Genomic DNA, 19,492 nt, shown 5'->3' with positions numbered 1-19,492 from the left:
GAAGCTTGCAGGACCATGAGACTTAAAAAAAAAATTAAAGAAAAATGCTTTCACTGTTTTTTACTGTAGATTCTTTACGACTGATTTTAATGACATCATAGTGTCAAAGTCCTAGCAATTTCTGTTTGATTGATTATTAATTTAGAGAAAGACACTGCTTGCATCCTGCATGACCAGAAAATGCATATTACTTTAGAGTAATCTCAGTCCCTAAGAATACTTGGATCACTCCCCTGCCAGTGCCATGCTCAGGAATGACACAGACTCAGCTCTTTTGTGTAGCCTGCGGTCAGGAAGCTGTGCTGTGTGACTCTGGGGGCCATAGAGACACAGTGCTTTCTGCTCTCCTCTCCATGTTATCCTACCTCTGCCTTGAAAGTCTCCCACTGGAGTAAGTACTTACAGGTCAGAGGGTTGCTGCCCCTTCTACCTGTGGTCTTATCTCAGATGAGAAACCACACAGGAAATAAATAAGAGAAAAAGTTGATCTGCCTCAGTTTCTATTTTCCTTGCCTTCTACTTTTACTTTAGTTGCAACCATATTGCAGCTGTGGGTTTTGAGGAGCAGCAATCCTGAATGCCAAAAACTGCAACACCTTTGGAGCAGTTTCCCTCCTTGGTAGGTGTGACCAGATTTTAAAGATACACAATTATACCTATCCTGGGAAAAAATTGCTTGAAAGGAGATCCAGACAGCAAGAGATAAATTTGATAAATAAGAGGAATGTCTCATTCTTCAGATATAAAAATTGTCTAGCTTTCAAAGATTAAAAGTGTTATTTTCACTGAAACAGTTGGAAAATGGATGTAAGACCATATTCTTCAAAAAAGCTCAGCTTCCAGCTGCTAGTAACATCCTCCTTTCCACCTGCAGATTATGAAAATTACTTGTATAATGATATTTCTATATCATAAATTTGAAGGGTCAAAGTGATGGCTGTTTTTTCTAAGATGCATGCTACAGATGACATGCACGTGTGAAAATGTGCATTATCAGATGATGATAAAGGGTGACTGTGTAACTAAGGTGCTCAAAACCCCCATACTAACAGAAACAAATGAAAATGCTAAGAATATAATGTAAGAAACACATGAAGGCACAATAGATAAGGCTTTAATCTTCCATATTTTGTGTGTGTTCTGTTGCCAAGTATCATGTGTACTAGGGCAGGGCGACTGGCATGGATTTGCTCATACCCCTACAATTAAACTTCATTAGGTGTCAGAGAAGGGTCTTCAAGGCAAAATTATCTACCAGGAATGGTGCTTGCTCTATTCAAATCACAAATAAGGCCTGACAGTGGATATGTTTGGAGAAAGAAAATTGTACACTACCAAAATTATGCCCGGGACTGTGTCCGTAATTCAACAGCGTAGATGACAACTCTGCAGAGCTAAAGCTCATTTTACTAGCATAGATGCTCCTTTCAGTATCTGAACTACCTTTAAAAACAGTAGTTCACCTGTCTGTTACATACTGGAAAAATGTCTGTTCATATAGGAAAAATGTTCTACATTTCTGCCTGATTTGTGTTTATATTGAATCGGGAATCACAACCTTGAAAATTCCTCCAGGTAAGAAACCAATTTCAACCAAGAAAGACACATGTACAAACGACATTCTAAAACTTAACACTCCTCACAACAGTGTGTTATTCTGCTTTAATTTATACTTGTGTTTTAGTATCCTGTTGAACTGTAATTAAATGCACTAACACACACTGTTTGCTGTTTTCATTAGTACCATGTACTGGGTAGATGTGTTTATGATTTCTTATTAGACCTAATTAAAATATATAAATAGAATTATGTTTTGTAGTTACTTGTCAAAGGAGATCTCTTACAGTGCATCTCTTTAATAATATTTTGTTTAATGTTGTTATTAAGTAGTCACAGAGTATCCATTATGCTCCAAGGATTTTTTTTTTTTAATATTCTCCTTTGGAGCTGTAACACATCTTCTGCCCATGAATGCTGTGGTAAAATAGGTGAGTGTGGGGGGATGTGTGCTGGGGGAAAGGGGTGTGTAGAAATCAATCCTTAGAGATAATTCCAACCATATCCTTTTTTTGTGTTTAGTACTCAGTATTCCAGAATAAAATAATTTCATAATGTCTGTCCTATTTTCAGTCATGCATAGATTAATTGCTAGCCACATCTTAATGGCATTGACAGTATACCTCTTACTCTGCTTTGTTCCCTTTTATTCAAGGGCTATTTAGGAGCTTTATTTTTTATTCAACATCATTAGAATGAGAAGACATCAAACTGTGTGCAGTAGATTTGTACAGACATTCCCTGTCAAAGGGAGAATAATCTGAAATATATTTACGTAGAATCAAGGTCACTGACTGCTGACAACCACCTTAATGTGCTTGCAGCCCTAAGAGATACACACAACATTGGAAACAATATTTTCCAGGGAAAATCTCCAGACCAGGCACAAAAAGCATGAGCACTAAATCTACTCATGTGTGGACTGTAGAATATATTTTTATTTTAGAGGGTTTGGAGAATGCTCAGCACTTCCCAGAAGTTCATAAAAGCATATACACAGGAGTAGCTTTTACCTTGGATATGGTCCCCCACAAAATCATAACTCTTAGTAAAGTTGTGGGGTTTTTTTAAGTCTTATCTGCCTCTTGTGCTAAGCACAGACAGGGCACAAAGTCCAGCACCAAAACACGGCAGCAGCAGAAGTGTGCACCTGAACAGGAAGCACCATGTGCCTGCACAGTCTTCCTTCACAGTGATTTTCCTGGTTGAGGAAAATCAACCTGGCTGAGCATGCTGTAAGTGGAGCTAAGCACAGAAAGCAGCTCATAGGACAAAGAAGGTCTCTGCACCCCCACTGTCCTGTGATCTCATTCAGAGAGTGGAGAGGATTTATTACATACAATTGTTCTCCAGCCCTCCTTTTTGTGGTAAAATGGAACAAACCAGATTTTCTCTGTGTGTGTTGCAAAACAAGTTCAGTAGATGCAACATGGACTTCTCATGGTGCTGTGTACTGGTGCAACAACCTACAGCAGGGATTTCACTAAGCTGGCAGAGACAGGGACGTGCCAACTCAAGCACACTGTGACAAGGCGTGCATTTCATTTGTGAACAAGGAAACCACAGCATGGTGCTAGTATAGGGGAGGAACCAGGCAGAAATAGTTTCATTGTTTCAACATGGGGAAACCATCGCACTAATCCCCTTGAAAAATTCTGTTTATGGAACCATTAGTTCTGAAAATTTATTTTATGGAACCGTGATTTTCCAGTTTCCATTCAGACGATTTTTGTTTGTTTGTTTGTGTTCAAAGTAATTCCTGCCCCTACCAGCAAAAAGAATAATTTCATTGAATGTAAATGATTATCACTTTTTAAATCAGCTAGGGAGGCTCTGGAGCACACATCTCCAACAGACAGTCTGTCCATTCATGTCCTGGTCCTGGTCTTTCCCTGGGCCTCGATGAACCACAAACAGGTTTGACGGGCACACTGCACATGCAAAAACTGCCATACACATGGTAGCCCAAACAAGTGGGATAGCTCTATCAAAGGCTACACATATCCTGCAGGATTCTGCTAGAACTTACAGAAAAAGGAGACAATTTCCTTTGCCTACTAATGTTTAAACTATTAGCTACTACTATATTCATAGATGTCCTAGCCAGATAAATGAGGAGCCATAGATTGAATTGCAACTTTGCTTACCGAGGTTAAAAAAAGATAAATGGGGAAAAAAAATTGATTCCTGTAAAGACAGCACATCCATATTGATAAGAAAAAAAAAAAAAAAAGATATTATGATGAATAGATTATTGCAGATCTTAGCAATAAAACAAGAAAGAACAAGATTATGAAATTTCGTCATGTCAGAAACACTGAAATTCCTTGTTCCTTTGTCCTCCTACCAGAAACTCTCTTAATAGCATTGAAACAACACTTCTAGGAAATTGAGTTATTCACATAAACTAGGGAAAACACTAATCCATTATAGATAAAATCAAAGCAACTTTTAAATAATCCACATTTTGACATCAAAAGCTGTACCTACAGTAAGCCATTTGAAACATATCTTAAAAAGACAAGAAGACAACATGCAAATGCTGGACTACATTTAATAACTAAATTTAAAGGTAGGAAGTCAGAATTCAGTTTTATGAGAATTGGCCCAAGACCCACAAGTAAGTAACACTGCCAAAAGAAACACTCTTATAGGGAAAAAGGTGCTCTTTCTCCCTCTATGGATACAGTTTATTTTTTCAAAAGAAGCTGAACAAATAAATAAGGAGAAGTCTATTAAATTGAGTAGGTAATAAAAACATACATGAAGCATCACAAGCAGTTTAGTTTTTTTCAGGCTTCATCCAGACTAAGAGCTACAGGAACTGTGATAGAACAAGCTCCATTTTACTGTCACTTTCTAAAATTACAGTCTGATAAGGTAAGAAATATTTTACTCTTTGTACTAATGTAACTAAGTTAAAACCTGAAGCAGACTTATCTACTTGTTCTACTACCCCATCTTATTGTGGATCCCATGTGCTGAGAATATACACAGCAGCATATATTCTTAATTTCAAAGTGTATTGTTTTCTCAAAGTCTCTATTAACTAGCAATTCAAGAGTTAAAAACTTAGTCTGATTGTCTCATCTGGACAATCAGAAAAAAAAAACCCAAAAAAACAAAAGATCAAGCAATTCCAGACCTGAGCTAAATTCTGTTTACTTCTTTTCTGCATATATGCAACTTTTTTAAAAAGTTTTTTTTTTCAGACCACAGGAAAATTTGAAAAGAAGAAATTTATTTGCAAAATACTAGATCACAAGTACAAGTACAAGCCATAGCTAAGGTGCACAGATAGAAGAGCACACAGATCCTTGAGATACTGTTAAGTTTGCCAGCCTCAGGACTGAATGTAGCAGAGGCGGGTGGCATTGTGGCACTGAACTTAATAGTCAAATACCTCCAGGGATGATCATTCCACAAGATGTGATCCACTCCTGTGTGTAATCACCCTCTCTGTGAAAAAATTCCCCGTTATGTCTAGCCTAAACTTCCCCTGATGCACCTTAAGACTGTGTCCTCTTGTCCTGGTTGCATAGGAACAGTTTCTCCTCACTGCTGGTAAACCAGTATATGTACAATCCTACAGAAAAGATAAGTAAGGCTACAAATAAAAATAAATATAGGTGTTGAAAGACCAGACTTCCCAGGCAGTTCCATCCAAGCTGCCAAAGCCTGCCTCATGCAAAGATGGCTGCTGAATCATTTCCCATTCTGCCTTTACTGGCACTTTCCTGTGCTGGATGCACAAGACATGAAAATAGGAAAGAAGTGACAGCTGTTCTGGAAATCTATATGATCTTTGGTTTAGATCTCTTAGAAATCAATTTATTTTGCTAGAAAAATGCAAAGAGGCCCTGGCAGCCAACAGAAAATTAATTATTTTGCATACATTGTGTAACAGTATTCATTAGTTTTACATGAATGATGAGAGGTCAGTCAGGAATAGAATCCCATTGTGCTACCCTTCAAAGAGCTTGCCATGTAATTGAATGGAATAAAGGAATTAAATATGCAGGCAGAATGAACACTAATGGTTAGCAAACAGCACATTGCAAATATCTACAGCTTCTTTGTCTAAATTCTTCAGTTGAGGTCTTAGGGGAAGGTGATTAGACAAAAAGCAAAAACAAAGAAAATAAAGAATACTGGGGGATGTGCATAAAACATGAAAAAAAGGAGAAGCATAATGGGATCTGAATGCTACAGTGTATCCAACTTGTCGTGTATCAGCACAGAGACTTAAAACATACATTATGCCTGTCTGCTGCTGTTTTCTGTACAGGGAGCATGCCATGTGTAGGGCCACGTGAGAGACATTTTAGGAAATGTGGTAAAGTTCTGACCATATATATCACAGAGCTAGCTTTTGTTCTGCAGAATGATGAGAACGCTGTGAGTCAGTAAATGGAATAATTTAAATTTGAAAATAGCTCCCCCGAATCTGCTGAATCCATTCAGAGTTAACTAGCAGGAGAGCATCACCATGAAGTGTTCTGGGTCCATCTGTTGGCAATATCATGATGGAAACAGCTTTTTAAATGCTATTTTCAATAAGCTATCACACAACAGCTTGTTTCAACAATATTTCATTACCTTTCTGTTTGTTTGCCACCTACTATAAAAAACAGCTTGGAGGGAAGGAGGCATTTCAGTACTATAGACTGATGTAGGGTGGGAGGGACAGAGACACTACAGAAACAAGCAAAATGAGAAACAACTATAAAAATAAAAAATAGAAGAAACTGTAATTTTAGACTCTCTGCAATCTAGACTTAAACCAGCATGTGGAACCTGAACTGTGGTGGTGTCAGAAGGGGATGGTCTGCACCAGCCTGTCAATGGAATTATTGCAAAGCGACAGTGTCAGCCACAGGAAGCCAGTGGCTCCTAGAAATGGCAAGTGCACCTAGTAACTGCCTTTAATTCTGCAAGGTCTTCTCAACTGTGCACTCTAATGAGAACTGAAAGGAAAATTCATCTCCAACACTGTGACACAGTCACTTGTGTGGTACCAAAACAACCTGGCCTATACTAGTCCTAGGAAAATATGATGTGTCCATCAGCTTGCTCCTCAAGTAAAACAAGTGCCAGTGACATACTGATGGTACAAAGCCTCCATCCAGAGAGGCTCAGCTGCAGAGACCAGCTTAGTAATAAAGAACAGATGGCTGTACTTGAACCCAAAATTAGTAGGAGATGAAGTTCTTTTGGTTCACATTAAAAAAGTTTCACAATTAGTCAATTCAGCATGTAGTTGTCCGAGCTAGCTTTGGCACACCTAATGTCATGGCTTTTTAAACAAGGAAATAGATCATCCCAAGGTTTCTTCTGACTCATCCCATGATCCACAATTTTAAAATAAACTCCTCTATGCTGATTAACTCTGTATTACTGATTCAAGTTCTAACATGTATTTACTTTAAAGCTTTGGTTTTAAAGAGATGCACTCCTTAAAGAATTAAATGGAGCACTCAAGTTTCTCACACATTATGCATCGCATCTTGTTTCCCAAACAGTATTAGAAATATGGAAGTTCATAAGCAATACTGCACGGGAAAGTAAAAGAAAAAATACTAAAAAAATACTATAAAATCAAAATATAACCTTGAAAAAAAAGTAAGAGTATGGAAAAAACCAAAATACTGCATAAGGAGTTGATTCATTCTTAGTGCTCTAAGAAATATGTACAGATACCTCTCTGTACATTTGGGCTCATTTATAAAATATTTTATCTTCTGCTGCTACTAAGATGATAGTTAAGAAGACAAAGTATTTTGTGTCCTGTTTATGTCTTTGACCTACTCAAAAGCATAAAGCCATAACATCCTCTCAGAATACATGCATCACAGCCTGCTTTTGAAAGGAGAAATACAAGAAGGAAGGGGATGCTTCTGGTGAGCACCTACCTGAGGACGTATGACTTTCACTATGTTTTTAAGTGCAGTGTCTGGTGATGGAGGAGAGCAGTCAGGTGTTGGGCCTGTGGAGCTGTTTCTATGGTTACCAGATCCTGGTGCGGTAATTGCTACCTGAGGTGCATTATCTGTGAATAAAAATAACATCTATGTGAAATTACAAATACTTTGTGTATTTTAAAGTAAAAAAGAACTTTGAAAACAGAAGGTTTCTCAGAACACTATTTAAACTTATAAAATCTAATAGAATTTAAATACATTTGTCAAGGAATATATTGCATAGCTACACTTATTTTCTCAGCCCATACATTCATTCTATGTTAAGACAAGATAGAGCATTCTCTCAGTACCTAAACAAAAGGAGGTAGAAACCAAGCATGAATATTTTACTTTCATTACCTTCTTTACTTCATTACTGACAGTGGATTCAAATATTATCACTATAACAGGGGTGGCTTGAAAAGAAGGTTTATAATGCACCTTCTAGCTCATCCTGGAAAATCCTAACACATATGACCAAGCTCTACATATATCTTTGTGTTACACAGACAAAGAACACTAATACCTAATACCCATCATTGACAAATTTGTTTAACATTGTGATCAGCATAACTGATCAGCTAAATTACATGAAAATATGCTCAGTTTCTCAGATAAAATTTGCATCTTCCATAGAGTTCTGCACGGCAATAACTTCCTTTCCAGCAGTACCTCAGCTATATAACCTATAGCTGGCTTAAAAATATCTGCACACCTGCACGTGTATGGGAAACTGCTCTTCGGACATATTTTGATCTTACCATTCTATGGCACTGGGATGAACCATTAAAACAATTTAAAATATAATTCTTACCTTCGCTAAATGTTCTTAATGCTGTTTGATCAGTGTAAATTTAGTGAAAATCAGATCAGAGGGTAGAGAGGACTATGAAAAATCTTCTCAGCTGTGAGAGCACCCAATCATTGGAATGACTTAGTGAAGGCCAAAAACTCCACATTTCTTCAGGCCTCTACAATTGTATCAGTAAAGAAATGCTTTAATTCAGATTCTGAGGAAAGTGCCATTGCCTGTGCATGGTTATGGTGGTTATTACATTGTCTGTGAATTTACTGAGCACCTTTCTTTGTGAGTTACAAAGATGCGCTCCATGCTCCTCGATGTGCTGTTACACCTGAAGCACTGCATCAAGACAATGATGTCAAGTCTCACGTCTGTCGGCCTCAACTGACAGCCTGCAGGGCTCACAGAAGAAAGCACAATTTTTTTTGTGATTGAGGTAGTTCTCCAATATGTGCTTCCACTATGTGGACAAATCCACTCCTTAAAAACCCAAACATAATAAGCAAAAGCAGCTCTCTTAAGCTGGAGAATTTTTGACCAACTTCTACAAGTACCCACATGAACTCCTCCCTCTGCACAAGTGACAAATGGCTATGTGAAAGCCATGACGAAGCTGCTCCCTCAGTCCTACTAACCTGAAAGAATTCCTTGGAAGGGTAACAGAGATATTGAAAAAAAGGAAATACCCAGTTACATTAACAGAAATCATATAGGATAAAGGGGAATAGTTTCAGGAAACTTGATGGCCTTTCCAGCTTACAGATACTTTCACAGCATGAGTGATTCTAGGAAATCTGCAGGATTCTTCCAGCAGAAACACTTTGTAACTGGATGAGGTTTCTAATCAAAGTTTCTGATCAAATACAGTCTGACAATTTAAGTCTTCTAAAACAAATGTCAAGCAGGAATGTTCTAAATTTCAGCAATACTGATACAACACTTAATGAAGGCATAAACAAAAATTCAGATGGCAGATTGGCAGACATCCAAAATGGAGACATGCTGTAGATAACCTCAGGTGTTACCTTACAGTGTGAACACTCTCTGCTACAGAAACAGAGAAGTCCAACTTTTTTCAAAAGTATCTCATTGAAATTGCCAGTCCAAAAGGTATGCAGTCTTACCACACAGATGAGTTCCTCCTAAATCATCATAAATGTGTACAGGAAGCTTGGATCAGAAGTAATTTATTTAAAAAAGTAATAAATGTGTGTTGATAAAATGTATCAAAACCAATTTAAACACAGCCTTAGAAAAGAACTGAAAATGAACTCTCACAATAACATAACTGACATGGAAGAATTTTGATAGCATTTCAGAAAGCCTTAAGTCTCTCATATTCTTTCCTGCCTGACCTGGTGTCTAACTTTATAATGTTGTTCACATGCACCATGTAAATGAGTATTCTGTGATACGAAAGCCCAGCTCATCAAAGGAGGGATAGGGATTTGGCAAGAAGAGAAACCTCTAAAGCATTGCCATACTCTGAAAATTTCATAGTGAGGACAAAGGCTAGATATACTCTGAAAATTTCATAGTGAGATAAAGGCTAGAGTAACAACTTAAGTGAGCTGAAAGTCTTCATGTCTTTTGCTGCAGGCTATGAAACAGCATCTCCTTTCACTCTATGGACTGACAGAATATCACCAATGAACCTCCCTTACTGAGGAATCAGAGAGTTGCTCTAAGAGACCCTTGCCTTCTGTTGGGGGAGCCACCAAACAAGGGACTACACTATTGTCAAAAAATGTGGGAACACAGGCACCATATACAGGAAGGTAAAAAATGAATTCCTGAGTGAGAAATGCTCCACATGAATCCAGCTAAGTGCACTTATTTACTCACTGGTGCGAGAAACAAACAGGATGATTGTCTCTGACAAACAGCTAAAGCTATAAAGAACACAAACTCCTCCATACTCCAGCAGTCCCTGCCTTTCTGTCCCTATTTCCCTGTGAGCCTGTGCTTAGCACAACTGCCCTTGAGCTACTCAGCACATTAAAGTCTTGCAAGTGAAATCAGGCAGTCTTGCAGGTGCAGATATTATCTAGATATCTCAAGGATGGATCACTCAAAGGGCACATCCTAAGAAACACAGATTGGTGTCAAGAGTAACAAAGGCAGTTGTCTGCCCACCAGTTTATTCTGTTTCAAAGCCTTGTTGATTGTCACCTCAGTTCAGTTTAACCACACTTCAAATATGCAGAAGAGGGTAACAAGGAGTCAAGCTACATGAGCAAGGTTTTGGTCTTTTCATAGGAAAGACTTCTTTGGTTGACCCTGTTCAGTAGTAGCTCACTAAAGGCCAGGTTTTCCCCCTTCACATGTGCCACATGAGTGGCATTGAATCGACTGTGAGTGACATTCTTGGAAAGAAAATTTACTGGAAGACATACAGGAGGGGGAACAGGGCTGTTACATGCCCCACAAGGCAGAGCTGGGAAAAAATTCTCAGGCTACAATGTGTGAATACAACCATAACCAATTCAGCTATATACACAATATGCAGCAACCTCAGAAAAGATTAGTTGCAGACTTTCTTTCCCAGCAAAATTAGGCAGCAGTACAAAAAAAAAAAAAATTATGTTTTTACAGCCTAAAACAAACCTTTTCAAAAAGAAGCTATAAATTCTTTTTTTAAAAATAAACAGCCCAGAAAAACATCCAACTGTTCAGTATTTCACACCTTTCCTTTTTTCTCAAGGGGCTAAGTGTCTGACATGTAATGATTTCTTGTAAACAATTTCTTTATTGTGGACAGCTGTTTATTTTCACAGTAGGATGTTCCCATTAGGCAACCAACAATGATTTACTACCTGGGTCTGCTCCATCAGAGACAGAACAACACCATCAAATTAGTTCCTGCAACCAATTTGTAGGACCTGTTTATGTATACAGTACTTATAGTTTCATTAAGAGTATCGTGGAATTTATTTTCTTTGGAATTAAATAATATAAAAATTATTTTTAAATTTTCCTGGTGACAATACTAAGGCAATTTTTTCCCCCTTCAGATAACTATGATGGCAACACTGCAAGTTTCAGAAAAACATTTCATGGCAAAGAGAGCTTGGAAACTTAAGAAACTACCAAATTTACCCAGGAAAGATTAGCTCTCATGCTGAATTTCTGATAGGTGCTACAGATGGGGACAACAGGGAAGTAGTTACCAACTGTCATTCCCTTCCAGTTCCTGGCTCACATTGCAATAATCTAGATGTTTCTGTGTAAGTCACATAACATCAGGCTCCAGGGATCATCTAGCAGCTAAAAACTAATGAACTGCAGCATGCTCTAACAATACTCCTTCCTTCCTCCATCACACATGAGACGTTGTCACAAGGTCTATGTAATTCGAGCTTATTCTGATTTTTGAAAATGCCTAAATGCTTACTGAGGACTTGACATTCTCCATTTTCTTTATTTCAGGGCAAAGGAAATAGAATAGAACAAGGAAAATGCATGAATGTGGTCTTTTAGTATATTGTAAGAGCAAACTAAGACATTTTTCTACAGCTGTCTTCTAAAATGTCAGACAAAAACAAAAATGTCAACTGTTTAACTGAGATGGTTAAAAAAAAAAGCCATATACAGGAAATTTTGCCTTTTGCTGTGCTGTGTGACATCACTCATTGGTTTCACATGTATTTTTTCTCAGGGAGCACTGCACAGAGAAAAAGGCCCTCATGGATAATAAGAGGCCATAACACTGGAGTTCAACAAGTGCTTCATTGACATTTTCATCCCACTATGTATGTGCTGTGAGGACAAACCACAAACCATCACTGAAACTTCTCTAAGGGATTATTTTTTCTCATAATGCATTCAAAGAAAAGGCATTATGTGTATACAAAGCCACAATATTAACTATCAGGCAAGACTAAGTACACCAACCAGAACACTTCCTGCATCCCAGCAAGCAAAATATCAGAAACCAGACACAGCCATGTTCCAGAAATATAGTTCTAATTAGATTTCACCTCAGAAATAAATCTTTAAAATGGAACACACAGTTAATCTAGTTTTCTACTTTCATTGCAGAAACATGCTAGCATCCTTATCAAAATTTACAGTTATGTCTGTATTAGTTATTATATCAGTTATTTCTACAACTCAGTGTAATGGCAATGGATCAGCAGATCAAAAGCAGTTGTTCTGCATGACACTCCATTTAGATTATATGTGGGTTTGAACTTTCAGCACTATCTAGCAACTTATTTATTCTACCAAACACCCCCATACATGTTCCTCACAACTTCCAGCGTCCAGAAGGACCCTGTGCTTTTGGTGCCCCCCTAAAAGGGAGCAACACATCCAGAAGAAATCTGGTTTATGTGCTCCAAAGCTGGCCTGTAACTGAAGAAAATAATAGTAACTGCAAATGCTGATCTATTTCATATTCACATCCAGTGCCCTGAGCCAAAATGCAAATGTATACACCACCTATTTTATTTCCATATTCCAACTATTTGTGGAGTCACTTAAATACTATAATCTCAGATTTACAATCTGCTATAAAAATGGAAGTGTATTTCACTTTAGAGGTATGGACTAGTAATAGCCCAGAACTAGATTATACACTACACACCTAATGCTGTGTTTAAATACACACACTAAATTCTAAAACATCCAAAAAGACAATATTAGGCATGAACAAAAATACTTAAAGCACAAAGCCTAATCATTTGACCTTGTAGAAATTTATACTACAAACACAGGGCCTGGACAGGTTTGTTCACTGCAAAACTGGGAGAGAAAAAAGACAAGGGTGGAAAATGAATGTGCATGAACACACATACACATAAATATATAGAGAAACACATGCACACATAAATGGACAACAAATCCAAAGGTACACTAGTATTAGCAATAGTTTCCTTAAGCTCTGCTTAGTGTAGAATATTTCATGCACTGTTTCAAACTACTTGAGAATGTGGGTCAAAATCCTCCATCTGTTTTGGATACCCCATCATCAGAGATAAGGCAAATATGTGCATATAGGTCCAGACAGCTCAGTGCCATCTGGGCTCAAAATGAGTTTTAGTATGGTAACAAGACAGACCTAAATTTGATCAATTATAGCAGACTCAATTTGCTAGACTATTATAAAACTCTTATTTAGTCTGGCAATTTCTATGGGTTTGGATCTGTCTTTGGAAAAAAAGTTGGAGTGCCTTTGTCTGTATATGTTACATGTCCTCTTAACATCAAATATGTTGCATGAAGGCAAAAAGCTCTAAAAAGAACAGGGCAATGATAATGATCTGCCCTGGACAGAAAGCAGTCATAATCGCAATAGAAATCTTGGAAGAGTAAAAAGAAGATATTATGGAAATAGTACTTATTCTGGAGGATCAGTCTGCAGTGACTGAATTTACGTATATCTCCTTGTAGAGAACAGAGCCACCAAAATGGCTAATTTAATTGACTGGTTAAGAAATTAACACATTAATGCAGGTCCCATCATGTGGGGTACCATTAGGAACAGATTTTAATGCTCTCTGATAATGGGGGAATGGTCATCTACTACTTCTAAAATCTTCACAGCTGGAATAAAAAAAGAATTGCCACTTATTTCACTGGAGTGATAGATAAACCAGCAATTTCTGATTCCTATTATAATCAAAGATAGGGATGCTTTATCAGGAATATGCTGATACTCTTATGCTGAGGAGACCAAGAAACTTTTCTGATTCTGCTTCAGGGAATCTTTGAGCTTGATCCACAAGCAAGAGAGAGACACGGGCCCACATGAAGAGTCATCTGAATCTGACTCTGCATGGTAAAGAGAATTCTGGCCCAGTGATGACCTGAATTTTGTAGAGGGCTCATTAACAGCCCTTTCTAAGGCAGAGCAAGGAGAATCAACCCATTATTCTAAATCCAAATCTACAGACTTCAGTAAAAGTATGTGTGTTTGTATGAGGACAGCACTCGGGCTCAGTCCATTCTCTGTGGATCACTCTTGGCTGCTGAATTCTAGCAAGAGCAGATTTACAAGGCAGGAGCCCAAGCCATCAAAAATAGGAAAGAACTAACATAACCCAAAACTGAGCAGAGCAGGTCATAAAATAGCAGGAACCACACTGATTTTATCTACAGATGCCATGTGTAAGACTTCTTGGACAGCATGCGTGATAAAAATGCGTTGTCCCCTGTAAGTGGGGGACCCACTGCAAAGAGTAACAGCAATAGCATATAGTAAATTAAGCAGTTCATACAGAAATCCAGAAAAAAAAAATCTCCTATTTTGTCAGAGAGATAACAAAAACATTCATGTTACAGAGTAGCCTCAAACAGGACTAAGTAATTTCTCATTGCATAGGATTCAGCTTTAAAATTGTTTTACTTGACTAAATCCTCACAGCAAATCTTCTCTCCTACATTACTGTTCAATATGGAATAAATCTACAAGCCACAGATAAGGACAACCGTGTATTTCAGGATTTCAAGGAACAAACATTACCAGAGACATTTCAAAAGAACAGATGGAATAGTGAATAACAGAATCAGTAGGTAGCTACATTGGATGCATAGGGAGAATGGTTGCACTCAACTGTTTGAATTTGCTCTTTTGAATTTGCTTGGTTCCCACACACTTAACCCTGAATAACTGTTGTTCTGAGTAGAATTGTAAATATATATCTGCAACTGTATTGTTGAAAGCACTCGAAGCTATAACTGGTCTAGTCTTGGATGTGGCAGTTATTTCAGGATTGTATTTGGAATTAATTACCAGTGAAGTGCATTCCAGTGGCAGCAGGGGGTTTGTTTAGTTGTTTCTGCATCATCCAAGAGAGTTGGGTATGACTATTATCAAGTTTTTATTTTCTCTAATCACCCACCTGCACAAACAGACTTTGGAATTGCTTCAAGCCTGCATAACCCTTGCAATACCAGGCAACTGTCTGGAAAAACATCTCATTAAATACTAATGAGAGATGATGGGTGATTTCCACCATTTCCTGAGTAACCTTTTGAGCCTGCCTCTGCAAGCTGCTGATGTCTAATTGAGCATTCAAAAACAATACCACACAGTTGTCATCTACCTTTTTTATTTTTGTGTAATGGCTTTTTTGTTGGCTTTTCCATATTTAAAAGGTTTGTAGTGAAATGATTGCACTTGTCAATGACAGGTATTTCACAGATTTCTGTATTTGCACTGTCTCAACATACAAGCACCATATTTCTGGGAGTTCGGTGAAAAGCATATGGTATAATCACATGTGCCAAAATATTTTTGGTTATCTTAACCATTAACTAAAAACCGGGATGCCTAATAGTCTTGTAAAAAAAAAAAAAACTCAAAAAAGAATGGTAGGTATTGGGGATTTCTGTGCTTGTTTTTAAATCTAATTTATCAGTGAGAGGTCACTGAATGTGATCATATGCATGCCATAGTATTTCATAAGTCTTCTCCTATAAACCAAAGAAAATAACCAAAGTGTGGTGCACAGAAAAAATACTCCACCCTTACAAAGGCAACAGATGATTACTGAATTAGGCTACATTTATTTCAGAAAATAAACTATAGAAGGTGGTGAGAGTGTGTGTTTTCAAATCATTTAAATAATGCCAATGATAGCCATACACCCCAGGGATGAAGCTCAGTTAATAAATATTTTAGCAGTCTTGAAGATAAACCTCCCAATATACATCTATCTACAGCTACAGTGAAAGCCAATTACTGGAAAAAACCTATATTTTCAGTTCTTCTAGGTATCACATAATTAATAAAGCTCTTCATCAGAACACTGAAGTCAAAGTGCTAACCAAAATATTTTAAAACCAAAGACACAGATATGTCTTAAAATGTTTCACAATCCAGTTATTCCTATTTAAAGTATCTAAATTTTCAAACAGGTTCAGAGAGATTTAGGAAGCTCAACTCTCACCCCGAAAATTTACATTGTTGTATTTAATATACATGCGCAAGGAAAGAAGTATCTTGTTAATATGTATTGCATATTGGATCATGTAACAGTTATATTCATTAGGCATAAAGAACTTGTCCAGCAGATAGAATACACTACAAATACACAGTAAGAATTCAAGGATCGTTTATGGGCTTTACTGTTCAATTCGAAAGAGACACCAAAGCATCTGGACCAGAGTGGACCAGTTATATAGACCAATATGTTGCCCTGATAGTGTCCAGATGAATTGAGAAAGAGAAAGGAAATACTGTGGATAATTTTCAACCAGCTAATTTTTGGCGCTATAGCATTAAAGTTTCTAATAACTCAAAACTTCAAAAAATTTGATAGCATTTTTAATTTCTGAATTTTCCATTTTATGATTAGTTTGCAAAACTTTTTTGCCAGATTTTATATATTTCATTTGTACATATAATTTTCACCTGAAAAACACTAAAATTCTACCCCTTTTACTAATATTCCTGCATTAATTTATTTTCTATCTCCTGCAATTCAGATAAAAAGATATATTATAAAAATGTTATACATTTAGACATGATTAATCTTACCTTCTGACTGACAAAGCAGGACTTACATAACTTCTCTGAGTGTTTAGAATCTTCTCAACACTTCAGCATATTTAATTTGCTAAAACCCCAGGTTTCTCTTCCTATTTTGGTTTTATGTTCTCTAAGATCCATATGCTCGCTTTGTAAATTTCTTAAAATTCTTCCTATTATGTTTTCTCACTAATACAACCTACTACATTGATTATAGAGACCACAGATATCTAGTTTAGATAGACGGTTGGAATTTTTAAGGGCTGCAGTTAACTATACAGAGGAATGATAAAATTAGCATAAAACTTTGTATATATTGAAGAGCCATTTATATTTGCCATTGACAGCAAATGAATAAATCTCAGTTTTTAGACCATGAAGCTTTGGCCTGTTTGGTTGATATAGAGCCAAATCAGTAGATTTAGACAAGAAGGAGTATTCTAGCACAGTGGAGCAGAAACAAAGAGGGATTATCATTAAGTAAAACAATTGGGAGTTTGTAAAGTTTTATGGAGAAAAATATGGCTTGAATTTTTAAGTTTCTGTACCTTACAGTTCATAAAATGTAACAAAGAATCACAATTAAATCACACTGGAATGCAGGTAAGAATTTAACTAAGAGACCCACACAAGTCCTGTCACTCTTACTGGTGGAACTTCTAACCAGTAACAACTTCCTACTGCAAATGTCACTATTCCATAAGAACACACTTCTGTTAAATTGATCACTAGCAAATTCTTCTTGCAGTTATATCAGGTTGGATGAGAAGAACTCTGAAAGACAACTTACATAATTGATTAGAAAAAAGTTTTTTCAAAATTTACTTACACAATATTCACAGAAGTTCTCATATCTTTTCACCATAATGTACTATATAAATAGACAGAAAAGTAATGGAAACACTCTTGGATAAAAAATTAGTGCCAATCCCAGTCCTATGGGTAAGAAAATGGTTTTAATTGTGCTGCACTATTTATTATGTATCTTACATCATGAGGAGAATGGTTTCTGAAAGAAAAAGGACATGGGGTGAACTGGAGCTAGACTGGAAGGAGTATTCTCACTAACAGCTGTTTTTAATGTCATCATCCAGAAGAGTTACAACCACAGTATACAGTGATATACTGCACTACAGAAGGAACACATCCTGCTCTGGAGCCACAAAATATGAAATGGTCTTTCTGAAGACTTTCTGTTTTCTGATAACCATAAAGCAGCTGGGTGTGAACATATCCTTTCATATGAGTTCTTCCAAAACTGAGATATTTTAATGCATATCAGGGAAAAAAAAAGAGAAAAAGACTAATTTGATATTCTATTGCAGTAGCAAATTATTCTGTTATTAGATACTATTAAATATACGCTGCATCTATATGTTTGTGGATTGGCAATAAAAACCTTTTCCCACCCTATTTTGATAGATAGCAAAACCCTACATGACTTGTACACTTCAAGTTTTCTTTTGAGGTGGCATAAAAACAAAATGGTATAAAAAGAACAAGAATCAAATTTCTGTAAAGTAAGAGAAGAAAATTTTTGGCATCAAGCTACACGTTGCTATCAGGACTAGCAAAAGAGAAAGTGAGACAGAAGCAGAGAAAATGGAAGTAAATGAGTGGGTTTTATTTAGCTTCAAATAGAATAGGAGGATTTTTTTTTAATGCAACACTGAGTACCTTCACTAGGAATCAATGTTTTTCTATTTTTTAATCATTTATTACACTGAATAAAGCCAATAAATCTGTTAATTATGTAAAAAAATTGGTTTATTTTAGAAGTTGCTTAATATTGTCACAAATATTTTGACTTAAACAAAATTTAGCAAGCTGTGCCAAGATTTATGCTTTCCAAACATATCAAAGTTAATAGAGAAGTTTATTAAAAATTCTTAAAACATATAATTCTTATTAGAAAGAATTCCCAGGGGAACACATTAAAACATATTCAAGTATTAAATACAATCCCTTAATTCTTTTAACAAAACTACAACATTTCAGTTGGTTTTTTTACTGGAGAGGTTAAGACAGTGGAAATAGTATTTTTTTTTTAGTAATAAAATCTAGTATTTCAAATCTGATTCAGGCCAATGCTGAAATAAAATTATTAGCATGGCTATTCAGTTGATTGTATGATATAATACTCCAATTTTGACACAGTCAGTCAGCAAATCAATTCTCCTAAAGATTGCCAGTCAGAAGAACCAGAAAAACTTTTTTAGTTTGTTTGGTGGTGAGTAAAGGGAAGAGTTACTGTATGGGGTGTCTGGCATGGAGCTGGGATACACACAGGATGTACCCAGCTTTGAATAGAATTTTCATGTTCTGTGATACAGATATGGTCACTCATTATAGTCTGATGCTTAGGGTTCCCCTGATCTTCCACATCCCTGATATGGGGCATAGAAACACAAGGGATTGCCCAGGTAATTAAATTTAATAGCTAAATCAAAGGTAATCACATAACAAAAACTGCGCTACACATCTACTTGCCATCTGCAGCAAGTCACAAACCATTCCCTAATAAACTGTGTTAAACTTGCAATCTTCAATACAAAAATACCAAAAAAGCTGGAAAAACTATACAAGGAGCAGGAGAGATCAGGAGCATTGGTAGTGCTGAGAATGTCTAGAGTACCCTAAGATAAGTACATTGCAGTGTCTATTGATTAAACATTTAGAGCTGAGCAGATTTACCAT

General features: G+C 36.7%; 1 protein-coding gene across 2 annotated transcripts in view; it reads right to left on the bottom strand.

Moving 5' to 3' along the window:
* ANKS1B (ankyrin repeat and sterile alpha motif domain containing 1B) overlaps nt 1–19,492 on the bottom strand; it is a 412,748-nt gene that overhangs the window by 266,070 nt on the left and 127,186 nt on the right. For both annotated transcript variants that reach the window (XM_058804621.1, XM_058804622.1), the window contains exon 11: nt 7,470–7,606. In XM_058804621.1, the coding sequence (XP_058660604.1) occupies nt 7,470–7,606 (137 nt within the window). The remainder of the gene's footprint in view (nt 1–7,469; nt 7,607–19,492) is intronic.

The sequence above is a fragment of the Ammospiza caudacuta genome, chromosome 5, assembly GCF_027887145.1.
Source record: "Ammospiza caudacuta isolate bAmmCau1 chromosome 5, bAmmCau1.pri, whole genome shotgun sequence".
NCBI lineage: Eukaryota > Metazoa > Chordata > Aves > Passeriformes > Passerellidae > Ammospiza > Ammospiza caudacuta.
The sequence above is the reverse complement of the archived record's forward strand: the minus strand, read 5'-3'. Positions and strand labels throughout refer to the sequence as shown.